Raw genomic sequence first — 16665 nt, 5'->3', positions numbered from 1 at the left:
TTGGGTCGATGAATGATTGGGCTGCAATTACGTTGATAATATTTTCTACATGAGGCACCTCAATCTTCCTTTGCTGATCTCCTCATTCAGCCGTAGTATTTGAACAGTAGAGATGTCTTCTTCTAACAATATACCTGTGTGCGAAGGAAGTCTCCGGCATGTGGTTGCTTTTACCCGTTTTCTCCTGCTCATCGGGAAGTCCAACCACAGTTGACGTCGATGAGACGGTTGAGTCACCCGGCTTGATATAGGGATCGCTATCGTCTCCCAAGACGAAGGGGAGGAGCGACCCTTCGACTTCGCTTCTCCATATATCCGTCGCTCCTGTCAGTCTTTTCGCGTCATAAGAGAGAGAGAGAGAGAGAGAGAGAGAGAGAGAGAGAGTGAGAGGAACGGAGGTGGTGGGGAGGTTGAGCATGACTACCTCAGGGCTGCTGCTGCTGTTTGCCAACGCCAAACTGAAACAACAGAGCCATCACTCCTCGGTGCGAGTGAAATGGCTGAGCCATTACTCCTCGGCGCAGCAGATACTGCTGGTCGGAGAAGGGGACTTCTCCTTCTCGCTCGCGCTCGCCAATGCCTTCGGCTCCGCCGATAACCTCGTCGCCACCTCCCTCGACTCCTACGGTCTTCCCTTTCCCTCCTCCTCCCCCGTCTTGTTCTTGCTGGTTTCACACGTACACCCGAACGTTCTTGTGGTTTCTCGAAAGATGAGGTTTCTCTCCCTGTGCATCATTGATTTGATGGGTTTCTCTCCGATTTCTTAATCGGGAAGGAGTGGCTTAACACTCGCTCATCAGGCACGGGAATACTTCGCTTCCATACCCTCCCCGTCTTCATTCCATGGATTACTTCCTCGGCTGTATAATGAAATAGTGGCCGCCATTCATCTTTCTATGTACATCGTTGATGGAATCTATGCGAAGCAGATGACCTGCTGCAAAAGTATTCCAAAGCGAAATCGAACCTGAAGAGCCTGCGGGAGATGGGGGCGACCACGCTGCACGGAGTTGATGCTACGACAATGAAGTTACATAGCGAGCTGACGATGCGAAGATTTGATCGGATCGTCTTCAACTTCCCACATGCAGGATTCAGAGGAAACGAGGGCCTGATGCCGGTGATCGAGTACGTGCCTTGACCATCTTAGATATTCTTCCTCTATTTGCAACGCTCGCCAAGCTTACTCCCTGGAGTAGTAGCTTCGCACCAAGATTGCATGTTTCGATCTCATTTTGTCGGATCATCTTTGTGGTATAGTTTGCACCGAAGGTTGGTGATGGGATTCTTCAGAAACGCATGCCGCATGCTCCGACCTCATGGAGAGGTCCACGTGAGCCACAAGATGGGGGGCCCGTACGCGCAATGGAACCTCGAGGAACTTGCTTCCGAGTGGTCTCTTGTTCTGGTCGACTGCGCTGATTTCAGGAAAGATAAATTCCCAGGTTACTGCAACAAAAGGGGAGAAGGCCCGCGCTGCGACCGGACTTTTCCTCTCCGCGCTTCCTGTACCTATAAATTTCGGCTTGGAGACCTCGACGAAACGAAGGCTTCTTCTTCTTCTTCTTCTTCTTCTTCTTCTTCTTCTTCTTCTTCTTCTTCTTCTTCTTCTTCAGCATGATGATGGGAAGTGTAGTTTTTGGCCATGCATGGAAGGTGTGATCCACCAGTGGATGCTTTCTTCTTTTTGATACTGGTCGGTGACGGAGGTTCCTGTCTTTTTTTGTATTTGGGTGTGGGGCTGAGGGGACGGACCTCTGCATATAATATCTTCGACATCAAATTTGGATTGGTACTGCAGCAAGTCGAGCCTACTTGTTTATTTCCATCATTCGATTTACTCTGCTCTCTTCTTTCATTTCAATTCTGAGGCCACCCAACAGCTTCTAAGAACCATCACCAGAAGCAGAGACATCTCATGAGACACCTTTGGACTCACCAGAAATCTCTACAAGAACAGGATCCACCTCTGAAGTGATGAAACCGGTTGGCATCCCTGACGATGATTTCCTGCTCATACAGCTTGCTTACGAGTTTGGTGAATTCGTGGCAATCACCACATACTCGGAGGTTCTTGGTGATCCTGATTGGTGTTCCCTTCGGGGCACACAACATACCGAAAGCCATGGCAAGCCTCTCACTGTGTCCGTGCAACATCTTTATCTTCTCCTCTTCCGGCACATCTTGCAGAACGAACTTGGTGTTCTCGGTGTACCCTCCTTCCTTCTTGAGTCTCTCGATGATCTCTGCCAACTTCGAGTAAATTGCGACTGATTCCTTGTGTGTTCTGTCTCTCGCAACGAACGCGTGCACCTTCTTCCCCACTTCGATCCAGCTACATGCCGGGTCTTTCTTCAATCCCCTCCTTTCCATCATCGCTCTCACTGCACCCACTTCTTCCCAGTTCCTCGTCGCCGCAAACGCATTCGAAATGAGCACATAGTTTCCAGGATTCTCAGGCTCTAACTCGAGTAGCTTCTCCGCTGCAATCTTGCCCAGCTCGTGATTCAGGTGCACTCGACAGGCACCGAGGAGAGCACACCAGACGGCAGCTGTCGGCTTCACAGGCATTGATTTTATGAACTCGAATGCTTCCTCTGTCCTACCAGAGCGACCGAGAAGATCGACGAGACAGGCGTAATGTTCCGGCCATGCCTCCAAACCATACTCACCTGTCATCACATCCAGATAGTACTTTCCCTCGTCTACCAATCCAGAGTGGCTACAGGCATAGAGAAGGGCCAAGAAGGTAACCTCATCGGGGACTATACCCGTCTCCTGCAGTCCCCGGAAGAGGCGTATTGCTTCCTCTCCCTGGCCGTGCATCCCACTGGCGTCGATCATGGTTGTCCACAGAACCAAATCTTTGCGTCTGACATTTCCGAATACTTTAAAGGAGTTCTCTATGTCTCCGCACCTGGCGTACATGTCCACGAGTGAACTGCTGACTGTTCCTTCGGTGAGATACCGTCTTCTGTACATAAAACCATGGATTTCCTTTCCTTTCATCGAGGATGACAAACCAGCAGCGGCAGCAAGCACAGTAATCAGTGATACTGCATCAGGTTCCACATCGGCCGCCACCATGTCTCTGAACAAACACAAAGCTTCGTTTAGGAGCCCGTTGCTGACATAACAAGTGATCATACTAGTCCAAGACACAACATCCTTATCCCGTATCGTTCCGAAGACATGGCAAGCACGAGAAACCTTTCCACACTCTCCATAGACATCGATGATCGTGTTGTTGAGTACCAGATCCAGCAGGCCATGTCTGATAGCATAACCATGGACTTGCTTCAGCAGGGAAAGACAGAGCATACCACTGCAAGCTTGTAAGATGCTCCCGATCATCATCGAGTCCGCCTTCATTCCATCCGCCTGAACTTGCCTGAACAGCTCGAATGCCTTGGAATAGCGAGAGTTCTGTGCGTAACCTGCGATCATTGTCGTCCAGGAAATGCAGTCCTTGCTATGCAATTTATAGAAGACACGCTCGGCATAATCTATCAAGTGACACTTTGTGTACATGTCGATTAGTGTGTTTCCGACCTGCAAATCGGAGTCCAATCCGTGCTTCATCGCATAAGCATGCACTTCCTTTCCATGCAATCTGTTCCCTGACCTCCCTGAAGCAGAAGCGACGCTTATAAGCGAAACCTGGTCGGCTTCAAAACCCAACCCGAGAATTTCGCGGAAGAAGTCGATGGCTTCCTGATATAAACCATTTTGAACATAACCAGACAGCATCGAATTCCACGACACGGTGTCTTTCTCCTCCATCTCGCAGAACACCTGCATGGCATTGCCGATTCGACCACATCTTGCGTACAGGACGACCAATGCGTTGCACTCATAAATCTCGAGTTTTGCATCGTTCTTTAGAAGAGCGGCATGTATTTCCATACCCAACCTCGGAAGTGAAAGTTCTGCACAGGCTTGAAGAACGCCGACGGTGGTATACGAGTTCATCGGAATGCTGGCCCTTTGCATCTCTCTAAACAAAGTCAGAACCTCAAAGAATTGCCCGTCCTGCAAACATGCTGATATGATGGAATTCCAAGAAACAACATCTCTTTCCTCATCCATCCGCTCAAACAGCTGCCTTGCCGAGCCGAACCGTCCACACTTTGCGTACATGGAAACGAGCGCATTGGAGACGAAACCCGTGGAGTCGAGTCCACATTTGACTGCAAAACCGTGCGTCGCAGTCCCAGTATAGACATCCTCTAGCGCGCCGCAGGCCTTTAGGACGGAAGCAAGGGTGCAAGCATCGGGCAGTATTCCCGAGACACGCATTTCCTGAAAGGTTGCTATGGCCAACGAAGGACGGTCATTCGAAGCGTAGGCTCCAACGAGCGCGTTCCACGCGAAGATAGACCGACTCGGCATTTCATCAAACAGCTTCTCGGCATCGCGGAGTTGGCCACATTTCCCGTACATGAAAAGGAGCTTTGTGCCGAGAAATCCATCATCAGAGAGGGAATTGGATTTGACAATGTGAGAGTGGACTTGCTGGCCTTGCAGTGGGGCTTTCCGGGAAGCACAAAGCTCGAGAATGGATGAGTAGGCGTCCGGCGGAGGGCACTGCGGCGAGTTAGCCAGCGAGCGGAAGGCCTGTGTGAGGTCTCCTTGCTTGCAAGCTTCTTTAACGGACGGCAAGGTAGATGCAGGAACATTGCGGGAGAGCAGAGCTACACGGGATAGGATCGTGGCGGACGAGATGGAAGCCTGCTTCTGCTGCTGCTGCTGCAAGGAAAAGGCCATCCACAGCAGCTTCTTGTCCAAGCCGTTGCCAACAGACGACGCCGTGGGGAATGGGGAAAGCATTGTGGAAGACTACGCTCATGTCCAAAGCACGTGAATTCTTTTTGGTTCGACCCAATGACACAAAATATCGTGAGTCCCCTTTCCCTCTCTAAGGACACCTCAACGGTTTGAATGGGATTCGGGAAAGCCCAGTGCGATAAGGCACGACATTGCCATTACGTGGCACTTCAAGAAAACAAAAGGCCGTCACGGTCGTCGTCGTCGTCGACTCGACCGTGTGAAGCCGGTCGTTCACTCGAGACTGCCACTTGCCGAAACGACTATGGCCTCATTTATCACAGACAATTCATCGAACACGTAGCGATAGTACTGTAACAAATACTGAATAATATACTCTTTTTCTGAATAGAAAGAGTCTCTCTCTCTAGCTAACATTCTGATCCATTATACCTAACATTCAGACATTTCTTCCACATTGACTTGCTTGCGAGACGAGTAGGTGCTGTGGGTGTCCACCGTAAGGCCTCGGCTTTAATGGGGGTTTGGGTAGCAGCGGTTGCTTGCGGCAGCGGAACGCTATTAGAATCCTTACTTTACTTTACTGTAGTCATCTGTCTTATGCTTCGATAGAGGGAGGGGAAGGACGCCATCTTTCATTGTGGAAGATGAAGAGAAGAGATGAGAGATAAGCACCATTGACTCACATGATTATGTTGAAACCACGCTCGGAGTGCTCATGATTCTTGTTCTCGCTTTTGACTTTTGTTATCCGTGGGTAGGACACCAACCACATTTCATGTTGACTGTCATCCTGCTGTTGATGCAGGAGGAAATCTCCGATCTTACTGTAATGTAGTCCTCTCCGAAGGACGACGTTGCAAGAGCATCATCCTGACAATTTCATGAGTGAAATTTGGACGATAGTCCATTAAATGTTGAATCATTTTAATCGTTAATTACCAGAATAATATTTATGATCAGAATCATCACTCTCCTCCTTTGTATTCTTTATATATAGACAGAGCTTCGACTTTGGAAGTGGAGTGGAAGGCAATAAAAGAAGCACCTTTCCTTGCTCTCCCTCTTCTTACTTTGCCTCGTCGGCCCTCTGCTGGTGCTGCCACTCCTCTTGCTTACGCTGCTTTGTTTCTTCTTGGGTGGTACATGAGGAGAGGGGACTGGAGGAGGAAGTGCGACGGGCGAAGCTGGGAAACGCGGGGGAGCTGCTGGGAATCTTTGACTGCATCAATGAGGTCACCGCGGCGATCGCGGCGGCAGCGTCGGCGGGAATGAGCAACCGGGCATACCGGGTGGAGACCGCGCCGCGGCTCGCGCAATGGCGGATCGATACCCTCTCCGCCTGCACTTACCGCAAGTCCGACCCCTTCAAGATCGGCCTCTGGAACTGGTCTTAAAGATCCCCTCTCATCATCCTCTGCTTCTTTCTCCTGAATCTTACTGGATTTAGTTTCGACCGAGAAGATCTAGAAGCTTAAAGATCTTGTCTTTAATGGAGAAGAAGGAAAGTTTCGGATTTGAAATCGTCCGGTTTATCTAATTTCATGTTCAGATTTGTCCTCGAGTCTTGTGTTGATTAGAGATAGGTTTCGGATGATGATCTGTGACTCTGTTCTGCGTATTTCCAAACTGGAAAACCAGAGACGTAATCTTCATCTTTATCCACACTAGAAATCATGCTTCTGTAGATAGACTTTACAGTTTCTGTTCTTTTCCCTGAAATTGATTTGGGATGTTATTTGTGTTGATTGCGATGAGAAGGTATCTCGCAGTGGAGAAGAACAAACAACTGTATGTGAAGCTATACCCTGAGGTTTCGAGCCTGACAAGAGAGCGTCCGCCCATTGCCTCCTTCGTCATCAAGATCGTCTCCCCCTCCGCTCCCGACCGCAAGACTCTCACCCATCCAGGTCGCCTTCTTCCCCATCGAAGACTGTTTCTGGTTCTTCATGAAACAAAAACATAACGAGTGTTTCTGATGTTTCAGGAATCTGTGACATGCAGCTGAAGAACAGCGACGACTTTGTTTGGGCAACTGACACCTTGTTTACCGGCAGGATCATAATTGACGTCGAGTTCCTTGATCTAAAGATTGTACCTCCATCCGTAAGCACACGCACATCTCCCCTTGTTCCGTGTATGTGTGTATGCCTTTGATTTGCTCGCTGTTATTTTTGGTTTGGAGAGTTCAGGGTGGCGAGCCTTCTTCCATTTGGGACAGTTCTGAGGTGAAGCAGCATTCAGAGACCACTGCACTCGCCCCTCTTGGCCGGATGCTGGCCGACGGTATCCACACCGACATCACGGTCAATGCCGCTGAGGGCAGCATCGGAGCACACCGTGCCGTCCTCGCGACGAGGTCCCCCGTCTTCCGTAGCATGTTCTCCCACGACCTCAAGGAGAAGGAGCTTTCGACTGTGAACATATCCGACATGTCCTTCGGGGCTTGCCAGGCCTTCCTCAACTACATCTACGGCAGCTTCCGGGCCGACGAGTTCCTCACCCACCGCCTCGCGCTCCTCCGAGCCGCCGACAAGTACGATATCTCCGACCTGAAGGAGGCATGCCATGAGAGCCTCCTCGAGGACATTGATACGAAGAACGTGATGGAGAGGCTCCAAACTGCCCACCTCTACCGTTTGCCGAAGCTGAAGAGCAGTTGCATGAGATACCTGGTGAGCTTCGGAAAGATCTACGAGATCCCTGAAGACTTCAATGCCTTTCTGCAGAGTGCCGATAGGGAACTCATCGCTGAAATATTTCAGGAGGTTCTTGCTGCCTGGAAAGGACTGTAAGACCATTAATGGCCGAGATCAAGCTAGTTTGACCTGATGATACCGTCCGGTCGACCAGGAAATACTGTACAGGATCTATTATATATCACGAAATGCGTCCATTAATTGCTGAGGTCAAGCAAAACTCTGTATCCATCACTTCCAAGTCTTTGCTCTATGAGTCTGCAACTCTATTGCTTGTTCTTGCGGTCAAGAGAGACTCGTATTGATGAGGGTAATAATGGCGACATGACGTGCCATGACAGCGACACCTGGGTGCCACTCTGCCCAAGGAGGAGGGTAATTATGTCGACTCGACGTGCGCTGATGTCACCCGCTCTCAAACAACGACTTCATCGTTGTCTGACCCGTGCGCTTGACCGAGGCAAAGAGGAGGACGACGACCGATGCTCGCCCATATCCTGCGGCAGTTCGGTTCTCCACGCAACGCCAACGGCAATGTCAGACGCCATCAGAGGTACGGTCCTGCTCCTGCAGGCAGGCACATCAGGTAACGCTAAACTTACCTATAAATACCCCAAAGTTCTAAATGAAAAGGAGGACACTTCTTCACTAAAAAACTCCTTCCACATGAGCTAACTTGATTGTCGGAGGGGTCGGGCCGAGCTTTCGACCTGACCTGTGTGCAGGTACAAGGGCGAGGTTGCATCTTCCCAGCGCCGCGGAAAAGCTTCACTCCCCACGCAACGTCCCGCCCGGACCATCGTAACCGACCACCCCAGCTGTCCCGAGGAACGCCGCGCAAGATCCCCGTGCATTCGAACCCGAACCAAGTCGCGTCGGCCCCGAGGCCATGGCATAAAGTTGTTTACACTAACATTTTGACGCTAGAAGGAGGGCCCCGAATGTCGAGCGATCAGCAGATCCACTCTGGCGAACCCGCAGCCATGGGGTCGCATCCGGTCAACACCCCAGAAGAACATCCCCTACATGATGAACCCCGAGATGAACGCCCTGCCACGACATCGGAGCACTACTAGCGGCTGTTCAACGACCCGGGTTTGTCGCTACCTGATGCCCTCGCCTGCGTCGTGCTCCTCGGCCACATGTTGCCCGAGACCACACCTGCGCGGCCTGCCCGCCCGCGTCGTGCTCCTCGGCCGCATGGTGCCCGAGACCACACCTGCGCGGCCTGCCCGCCCGCATCGTGCTCCTCGACTCCATGCTCCCCGAGACACACCTGCGCGGCCAGCCCGCCTGCGTCGTGCTCCTCGGCTCCATGCTCCCCGAGACACACCTGCGCGGTCATCCCGCCTGCGTCGTGCTTCTCGGCTCTATGCTCCCCGAGACACACCTGCGCGGTCAGCCCGACTGCGTCGTGCTCCTCGGCTCCACGCCCCCCGAGACCACCTCCCTCGCCGCGAGCTGCCAGCCCGAGATGTGCTCGACCTCTTGTCGCTTGAGACTACTGCAGCACCAAGGGACAAAGTCATGACTCGGACTTCCCCCTATTGCAATGACCGATGCATAGCTTCTTCCGGGGGGGGGGGGTAATATGATGAGGGTAATAATGACGACATGACGTGCCACGACGTCAGCCACACCTGGGCGCCACTCTGCCCGAGGAGGAGGGCAATTATGCCGACTCGACGTGCATTGACGTCACCCGCTCTCAGACAACGACTTCATCGTTGTCTGACCCGCGCGCTTGACCGAGGTAGAGAGGAGGACGACGACCGATGCTCGCCCATACCTTGTGGTAGTTCGGTTCTCCACGCAACGCCAACGACAATGTTAGACGCCATCAGAGGTACGGTCCTGCTCCTGCAAGCAGGCACATCAGGTAACACTAAATTTACATATAAATACCCCAAAGTTCTAAATAAAAAGGAGGACACTTCTTCACTAAAAAACTCCTTCCACATGAGCTAACTTGATTGTCGGAGGGGTCGGGCTGAGCTTCCGACCCAACCTGTGTGCAGGTACAAGGGCGAGGTTGCATCTTCCCAATGCCGCGGAAAAGCTTCACTCCCCACGCAACGTCCCGCCCGGACCATCGTAACCGGCCACACCAGCTATCTCGAGGAACGCCGCGCAAGATCCCCGCGCATTCGGACCCGAACCAAGCCACGTCGGCCCCGAGGCCACGACATAAAATTGTTTACACTAACACGTATGATTAGAGATCAAACGCCGTTAAGGCTCTTTCGAGAGATTGTTCCAAGTTCCCGGTGAGAACTTGGAACGAAGGAGTCTCGGTCAAAGTACATAGTGACCCTCCAAAACATGGCAACAGAAAGTTCCCACTAGTTTTTTTTGCAGAGGGTGCTTTCCTCGCCCTCCTATTCTGCGCCTATAAGAAACAGGAGGAGAAACCACAGTGACCGCAGAGTACCTCCTCAGCCTCCTCCCACTGTAAAGATCATTAGAAATGAGCAATGGGGACTGAAGGACAAGTTTTCTTTTCCTCCTCCTGCTCTTTCTTCTCTCTCCCCTGCTTCCAAGCCATGCTTTGGTCAAAAAGATAGGCGTAAAGACGGAGTTTTGTTCTTGAAATCTCGTCTTCTGATGGATTTGCTCCGAGATAAGGGAAGAAAAATCTGATCTTTACGTGCCATTTTTATTCGTTTCATTCCTAAGTCTTATGTTGTCTACCTCGAAGGCATGCCCACAGCTGAGAGGAGGCCTCACTGCTCGCTCACGAGCGAGTCGTGGCCTCCCACTACGAGTTCCTCGGCTCATTCTTAGGGAGTTAAAAGATGTCGCTCAAGATTCTTCGGTTTCTGCTAATCTGGAGGAGGAAGACGCGACGGTAATCTTTTCAAGATTATTAATGTCCAATAATATCATTTAGCCACCTGAATTCTATCTTAATCAATCTAATTGAACTTATTTAAGTAAGACTTAACTAAACTGATATGTAATCATCATTTAATCGGTTTAGAATTATCGAGAAAATTTAGATTAGACTATGTTTAATTTAAATTAAATAAATTAAATCGATTTGAAATCATAAGCTAATTAAATATAACTTAGTTCAAGACATGTTCGGATCAAAATAAGGATAATAAACTAGATTGCATAGCAGTAGGTTAGGTTGAATGTACTTGGTCATGTTCATTGTATCTGATCATGCACATGTATCATATCAGGCTGAGTCGATCTATAACTAATTTTATCCGATTATAACATCATGAAACTATAATCAAAACATTTAATCATTAGTATTGAATCATTAAAACATAATAAATAATAATAGTTAAAAAATATATATATATATATAAAGGAGTAAATAATATTTATAATCAATTATTGTATACGTCTAATATAAATCAAATATCATAACTAGCAACATGCATAATTATAACATATCTTAATCCAAAAACAGAATTTTAAATACTTAACAAAATAGAAGAAAACTTTAGAAATTACATATAGCTTGAATAATTATAACATATCTTAATCCAGAAATAACATTTTAAATAATTAATGGAATAGAAAATTATTTTAGAATATATATATAGCATGAATAATTATAATATGTTTTAATCCAAAAATAACATCTTAAATACTTGAAAGAATATAAAATAATATTTATTTTTTAATGAAAGATAGGGGAACCTATAGTAATATTTTTTAAAAATATTTTTTTTAAATATTTTTGTATACTTTATTATTAAAAATAATATCACTTAACTTAGAATATTAAATATCTATTTTATAAATTTTATTAGTAAAGAAGATAATCAAATAATTATACTTAAATTGAGAGGTTTGATTATATTTCTTTTCTTCTAAAATAAATTTGGTTTTCAAATTTAACTTATGTTAAGAAATAGATAAAGATACTATTCTCTCACATATTTTTTTCTTTCTCAAGTTATTTCTTGTTCTAAACGGTATTAACATATCGTAAGGGTATAATTTTATTTCTTAGAACATGCTTTTTTTTTTTTCAAATACATATTTTAAAGCATCGGATGGATCATTACTAAGGTTGGTAATATATGATATGAGATGGATCCCTAATATACCTCTAAAGCATAGATATATGTAATACATCGCATATGCTAATTAAAACTAAGGGCAAAGCTAATATGTATATCACAAGTCCAACCTCCTGTAAGATGTCAAATAATTCAATGAATTTAGAGCTAACACCTCCATTTGGCCAAATATAAAAATTTCTTGGCAACATCTTCAAAAAGATATGATCATAAGTTATTAATAATCATTGATATACCATAAGTTATTAATAATAAAAAAGATATGATCCTAAAAGTTTAGGTTCTCTCACAATATCCCATGATTTACAATTTCTCCCATAAAAAACTTTAAATAATATCATCTATTTACTACTGTGATAATTATTATTATAAATAAATTCAATTAAATACACATGGATATCCTAATTTTGAGGAAACTCCAAAGCACAAGCTCGCTCTCTCTACTTTAAGCAAGTTCCGACAGATAACGAGTGTCATTAATGGAAAATAGATAGCACTATTTTATTTTACGATGGAACGCTTTCTCTGGTCGTTGATGATGATACTGACTCTGCCTTTTTATGTACGAGTGCACTTAATCTTTTTATGCCTCGCTCGCTTTCCTTCTCTTCTGGCTTAAAAATGAGATTTTTATTGTATTAACCATTGCGGGAGAGCTGTCGTGACGGAAGTTGTGACGTACTTCCCTACAACAACCATGAGCGGGCGTGCCCATGTAAATTGTACTCGAGTCCTATACACGTCTTAAACGCGCTCCACAGCCGGGTCCTACGTGATGTTCTACTCCCTCCATTCACAAGGCAGGTAGGCCCGTGGGTACATGACGAAGGCAAACCCGCCGCCCTTGTTGAATTATTAATAATTAAAAAAAGATTTTCCTTTTTTAATTACTAATAATTAGAAACCAGAAAGGGAAGCCCACCGCCCTCCCCCAACTCGATTCATCGTCTCCTGGTCTCTCCTCTGTTGCTTTCGCTTCGATTTGTTTTCTAGGGTTCCTTTCGTTCTTCTTCTCGATTGTCGAAGGAGGTCTTGGGATTGGGTGGCTGTGGCTCTGGTGAACCATGTCGTACGCTTACCTCTTCAAGTACATCATCATCGGCGACACAGGTAAGTTCTTCAGCTTCTTCCTAGGTTTACTATTGTTCAGTTGTCCGGAGGTTGGTCTCTTCGATTTTCGTTGGGGATTTGTCGAGCTAGTGTTGGGGAGGAAAGAAAGGTGGCTAATCGGTTTCGGGATCGGGTTTCCAACTAAAGTTTTGAATTGTTTCTAGTCTGCTGTATCGCTATTGTTGTATGCGGTTAGGGAGTGGTTGGTGATGTGATCGTGTTTCGATTTTTTGAATTGTTGACGCCTCCTTGATTCTTGTGGACTTGTAGTATGATGGCTCATGCGGGACATGGAGGACAGGGGTGCAAATCGCCTTTTTGAATCAATATTCATTTGTTTTTGTTCTTATCGAAATGATGCAGATTTACCATCTCATGTTATGCGCTACCGTTAAAAGAAATGTCATGGCAGATTTACATAATGTCTTTTGCTATTTGTTATCAGCAAATTTGTCAAATTTATAGTTTCTTATCGTTCACGATGATTGATGAAGAAGGGTTTATACTAGATTTATCCTAGATTCAGCAAGTACGGATTAGATCTATTGTAACTAATTGTTCTTTTCCCTTTTCTTTTTTTTCGGTCCCTATGCGTTTACATGAGCTTTTAGTGATGTTATGTTTCTACGGGACCAATCAAGTGGCCAGTATTTGAACAACTAGTAATGCGGAAATGGAAACTGAACTAAAATAGAGTATATTAAGAGTAGGTCTACACCGACTTGAGCTGCACAACTTTTTAGTAGAACAGATTAAACTGATTACTATCAAAATGATTCGAACTGTCTGAAAGATCCAGCATGCATTTTGTTGAGTTAGGCGCTTGTAGGCATTGTCAATTTTATTGGATTTGATCATGTCAATCGAGCTTTTTAATTTTTTGTCATATTTCCAGTTCAATTCTCGATGTTTATAGCTATGCCTGAAGTGAACGAAATTAGATGGGTGCTCCATGCCAATTTATTTATCCTCTTTTTTTGTTGAGGATGGTGAAGGGTTGACCTTTGTTGTTGGCATCATCAATAAACTATTATCTTTCAAGGACATCAGTGTTTTCTATTGTTTTTTGTATTTGCTAGGTACTAGCAAACTAGAACATGCCCATCACAAAATAAATTCTATTATAACATTTTAATGTTTACATCTTTGCAGGAGTGGGGAAATCATGTCTCCTTTTGCAGTTTACTGACAAACGCTTCCAACCTGTGCATGACTTGACTATCGGTGTTGAATTTGGAGCTAGAATGATTACTCTTGACAGCAAGCCCATTAAGTTGCAGATATGGGATACAGTTAGTTTCTATTCTCTCTGTTTCTGTTTCAGTGAATTAGTGCAAATCCAATTTTAGGTATAATTTCTTTTAGTCAGTAAATGATGTTGCCAAGGACGTAGTGGTACCTTCATGGGAATGTTGAGATATTGTTGTGCCTTTCTGAAAGTTGATGTGCCTATCATGGTTTCTCTCCTACAGATATCAAAGTGAGATACTTTACATGATTAGTATAATAGTTACCTGTATTAGTTTACAAGGTTATATATATGTATATGTTTTTGTTAAGAGTTTGAATTATTCGTTCACTATAATATGGAAGTGTTGAGTATCATCTTGTATTTTACATCTGCATTTCATCTATAAAGGTTTTATATTTGTAAATGTTATTGAGAGTATTATATTGTATTGCTTTTAGTGATAATAGACTATTTCCATTCATTTGTTGATTTGTGTGGCGTATGTGAAGTGGTATCTGTGTCATCAACTATTTGCAGGCTGGCCAGGAATCTTTTAGATCAATTACGAGATCCTATTATAGAGGTGCTGCTGGTGCGCTTCTTGTGTATGACATCACCAGGTAGTAATTCCATGGAGCTGATGATTTATAGTTTCTTTTGGTGCTTATACTGTTTATTCTTTCAATTGATTGTCAGGAGGGAGACATTCAATCATCTCGCTAGTTGGCTGGAAGATGCAAGGCAGCACACCAATCCTAATATGACAATTATGCTGATCGGCAACAAGTGTGACTTGGCTCACAGAAGAGCTGTGAGCACTGAGGAAGGCGAACAGTTTGCCAAAGAGCATGGATTGATCTTCATGGAGGCGTCTGCCAAGACAGCGCAGAATGTTGAGGAGGTGAACCAGCGTATTTATTTCTCCACATCAATTTGCTTTTGTACTTTATGAATTTTCATACATCTATTTACTTCATGGACTTGCTTATTTCTCTGATCAGGCTTTCACTAGAACTGCTGCAATGATATACAAGAAAATTCAGGATGGTGTCTTTGATGTATCAAATGAGGTAAGATCTGACTATATAGTACTGAGATATTCTGTAACACAAATCAAAGCACCCAAAATCGATGAGGGGACCGTTTTGTAATTACTGAGAACCCGTTGGGTTTTGTTTGTGCTTTGTGCTATAGAATAAGAAAGGCGAGGGAGATCATTATACAAAGCTCCCACTAATGTAGGGTTAGGGAAGCATGATATCTGCAATCAGTTGTCTATGATCAAAGAGACTGTTTTGCACAACTCAAATTCCAAGCACCTAAATCACAAGGGAGCAATCTTTTCATGAACCACAATTGTTCTTTTTTGTGTAAGAATATGATTGTGGATCACAAGGGAGGTGGTTTGTTATATTAAAAGTGAGCCAAGGATACCAGGGTCGGGATTCCTCATGGGGTCCTGGTCTTTTGATCTTCATTTTTGTTTCCGAAGCTTTTATAGGAAGTTCTTCCTTTGTATTAAATAGAGTATTGGCAATAACAGTACTTTGGAGAAGCTTGAAGTTAACTACATTGCCTCGGTCCCCAGTGAACTTAGGATTATGTATTTGTGGTCGCTGTAATTTCCTTCCTATCATAGAGATAAAATCTTTCGTTTTGGAACTTTAAACTATCTTATCATGAATTTTTTGTTTGTTTGTTTTTTGTAGTCTAATGGAATCAAAGTTGGATATGGAGGAATTCCTGGGCCGTCAGGTGGAAGGGACGGCTCCTCTTCACAAGCCGGTGGCTGCTGTAGTTGATCTCCTCCTCCTCCTCCTCGTCCTCCTCCTCCTAATAATGTTGTTCGTGCTATTAAATGTTTCTTCCTGTGTCCGTCCATGCGGTGTACGGTAAATGTTGTACAATCCTTCTGTATCATTAACTGGTGCGTCGTGTACGTCCTTTAATTGTTTGGAGTTCGATTTCTTTGGATTTGTTGTAGTCGATGAGATTCTTGCATATTACACCTGAACATACTTTGCATGGCTGGATAAGTTTTTCTCCTTTGTCATCACCCAAATGATATGATACGATGTACACAACATCTGATTCGGTCAAAATCACTGGACGTGAAGTCTGACATTTTTCGAACCAGCATGCCGAGTCAGGCTTTGGTTTGGTCAGTACAGATTGTCTGTCGGTCAAGCACTCATTTTTAGGAAAAATCATGGGTCGATCACTTTGGACAAATAGACACAGGAAGAATATTGGGACTGCATGATCCATTTGCCCAAGTAAATCTACCATCCAAAAAGCATACAAAAATTAGAATTATTTCCATTAACTATGTTGGAGACAAGAAAGACTGCCAGGAGGAAGCTCACATGAGCAAGCTACAAATGCCCAACGATGTGACCGGCGTCCGCTTTAATGTTTGCTCCTGTGCACAACAGTTGTTCGACGCAACAGCCGGAGGAGGACAAGGCGCAAATGTCTCTCCTCGATATGAAAACTTCTCCATCTCTGTCTTCATAACAGCAGCCTCGAAGTGTCTGTCCTACGACATCCGCTCCATTGACCGAGACAGTGGCCGATGCTGACTAATGTGCTGCTTCCTATTCACTCCGATGATACTACTCACAGCGAGTTGTTGGGATGGAAAATGAATTTTTGGTGCCATACTTACTCATGCCGGCAGAAAATAATCATCTTTTGTCCTATTTTGTACTAGTACGCAAGTGGCGAATCAGTCATCATTAGCTTCATCGTAAGTAGCTTTACCATACCATCCATTTTATTTGCAGATGATGGA

General features: G+C 45.3%; 4 protein-coding genes across 6 annotated transcripts; 3 read left to right on the top strand and 1 right to left on the bottom strand.

The window, feature by feature from the left end:
- Positions 1-5: 5 nt before the first annotated feature.
- LOC135606904 (pentatricopeptide repeat-containing protein At3g63370, chloroplastic-like) lies at positions 6-5537 on the bottom strand. Of its 3 annotated transcripts, XM_065098266.1 has the most exons (3): positions 968-5537; positions 425-860; positions 6-324 (listed from the first exon to the last, which is right to left on the bottom strand). In XM_065098266.1, the coding sequence occupies exon 1, from the start codon at positions 4828-4830 to the stop codon at positions 1936-1938; it is 2895 nt and encodes a 964-aa protein (XP_064954338.1). In that variant the 5' UTR covers positions 4831-5537; the 3' UTR covers positions 6-324; positions 425-860; positions 968-1935. The 3 variants fall into 3 exon arrangements, with proteins under 3 accessions (XP_064954338.1, XP_064954339.1, XP_064954337.1); XM_065098267.1 differs by having other exon boundaries at positions 6-332; positions 425-5537; XM_065098265.1 differs by having other exon boundaries at positions 425-5537.
- On the top strand, positions 417-1141 carry LOC135606577 (heavy metal-associated isoprenylated plant protein 41-like). Its single transcript, XM_065097614.1, has 2 exons — positions 417-747; positions 930-1141. Exons 1-2 carry the CDS (start codon positions 417-419, stop codon positions 1139-1141), a joined length of 543 nt encoding a protein of 180 aa, XP_064953686.1.
- A 99-nt stretch (positions 5538-5636) lies between the features above and the next one.
- On the top strand, positions 5637-7721 carry LOC135606905 (BTB/POZ domain-containing protein At1g55760-like). The gene is made up of 4 exons (XM_065098268.1): positions 5637-6178; positions 6550-6698; positions 6776-6894; positions 6981-7721. Exons 1-4 carry the CDS (start codon positions 6060-6062, stop codon positions 7581-7583), a joined length of 990 nt encoding a protein of 329 aa, XP_064954340.1. The 5' UTR covers positions 5637-6059; the 3' UTR covers positions 7584-7721.
- Positions 7722-12434: 4713 nt separating this feature from the next.
- Positions 12435-15896, top strand: LOC103976957 (ras-related protein RABB1c). The gene is made up of 6 exons (XM_009392323.3): positions 12435-12640; positions 13793-13932; positions 14409-14491; positions 14568-14772; positions 14873-14941; positions 15581-15896. Exons 1-6 carry the CDS (start codon positions 12595-12597, stop codon positions 15671-15673), a joined length of 636 nt encoding a protein of 211 aa, XP_009390598.1. The 5' UTR covers positions 12435-12594; the 3' UTR covers positions 15674-15896.
- Positions 15897-16665: the final 769 nt, after the last annotated feature.

This window comes from Musa acuminata, chromosome BXJ2-3 (genome assembly GCF_036884655.1).
Source record: "Musa acuminata AAA Group cultivar baxijiao chromosome BXJ2-3, Cavendish_Baxijiao_AAA, whole genome shotgun sequence".
NCBI lineage: Eukaryota > Viridiplantae > Streptophyta > Magnoliopsida > Zingiberales > Musaceae > Musa > Musa acuminata.
This window is presented reverse-complemented; position numbering and strand designations above follow the sequence as displayed.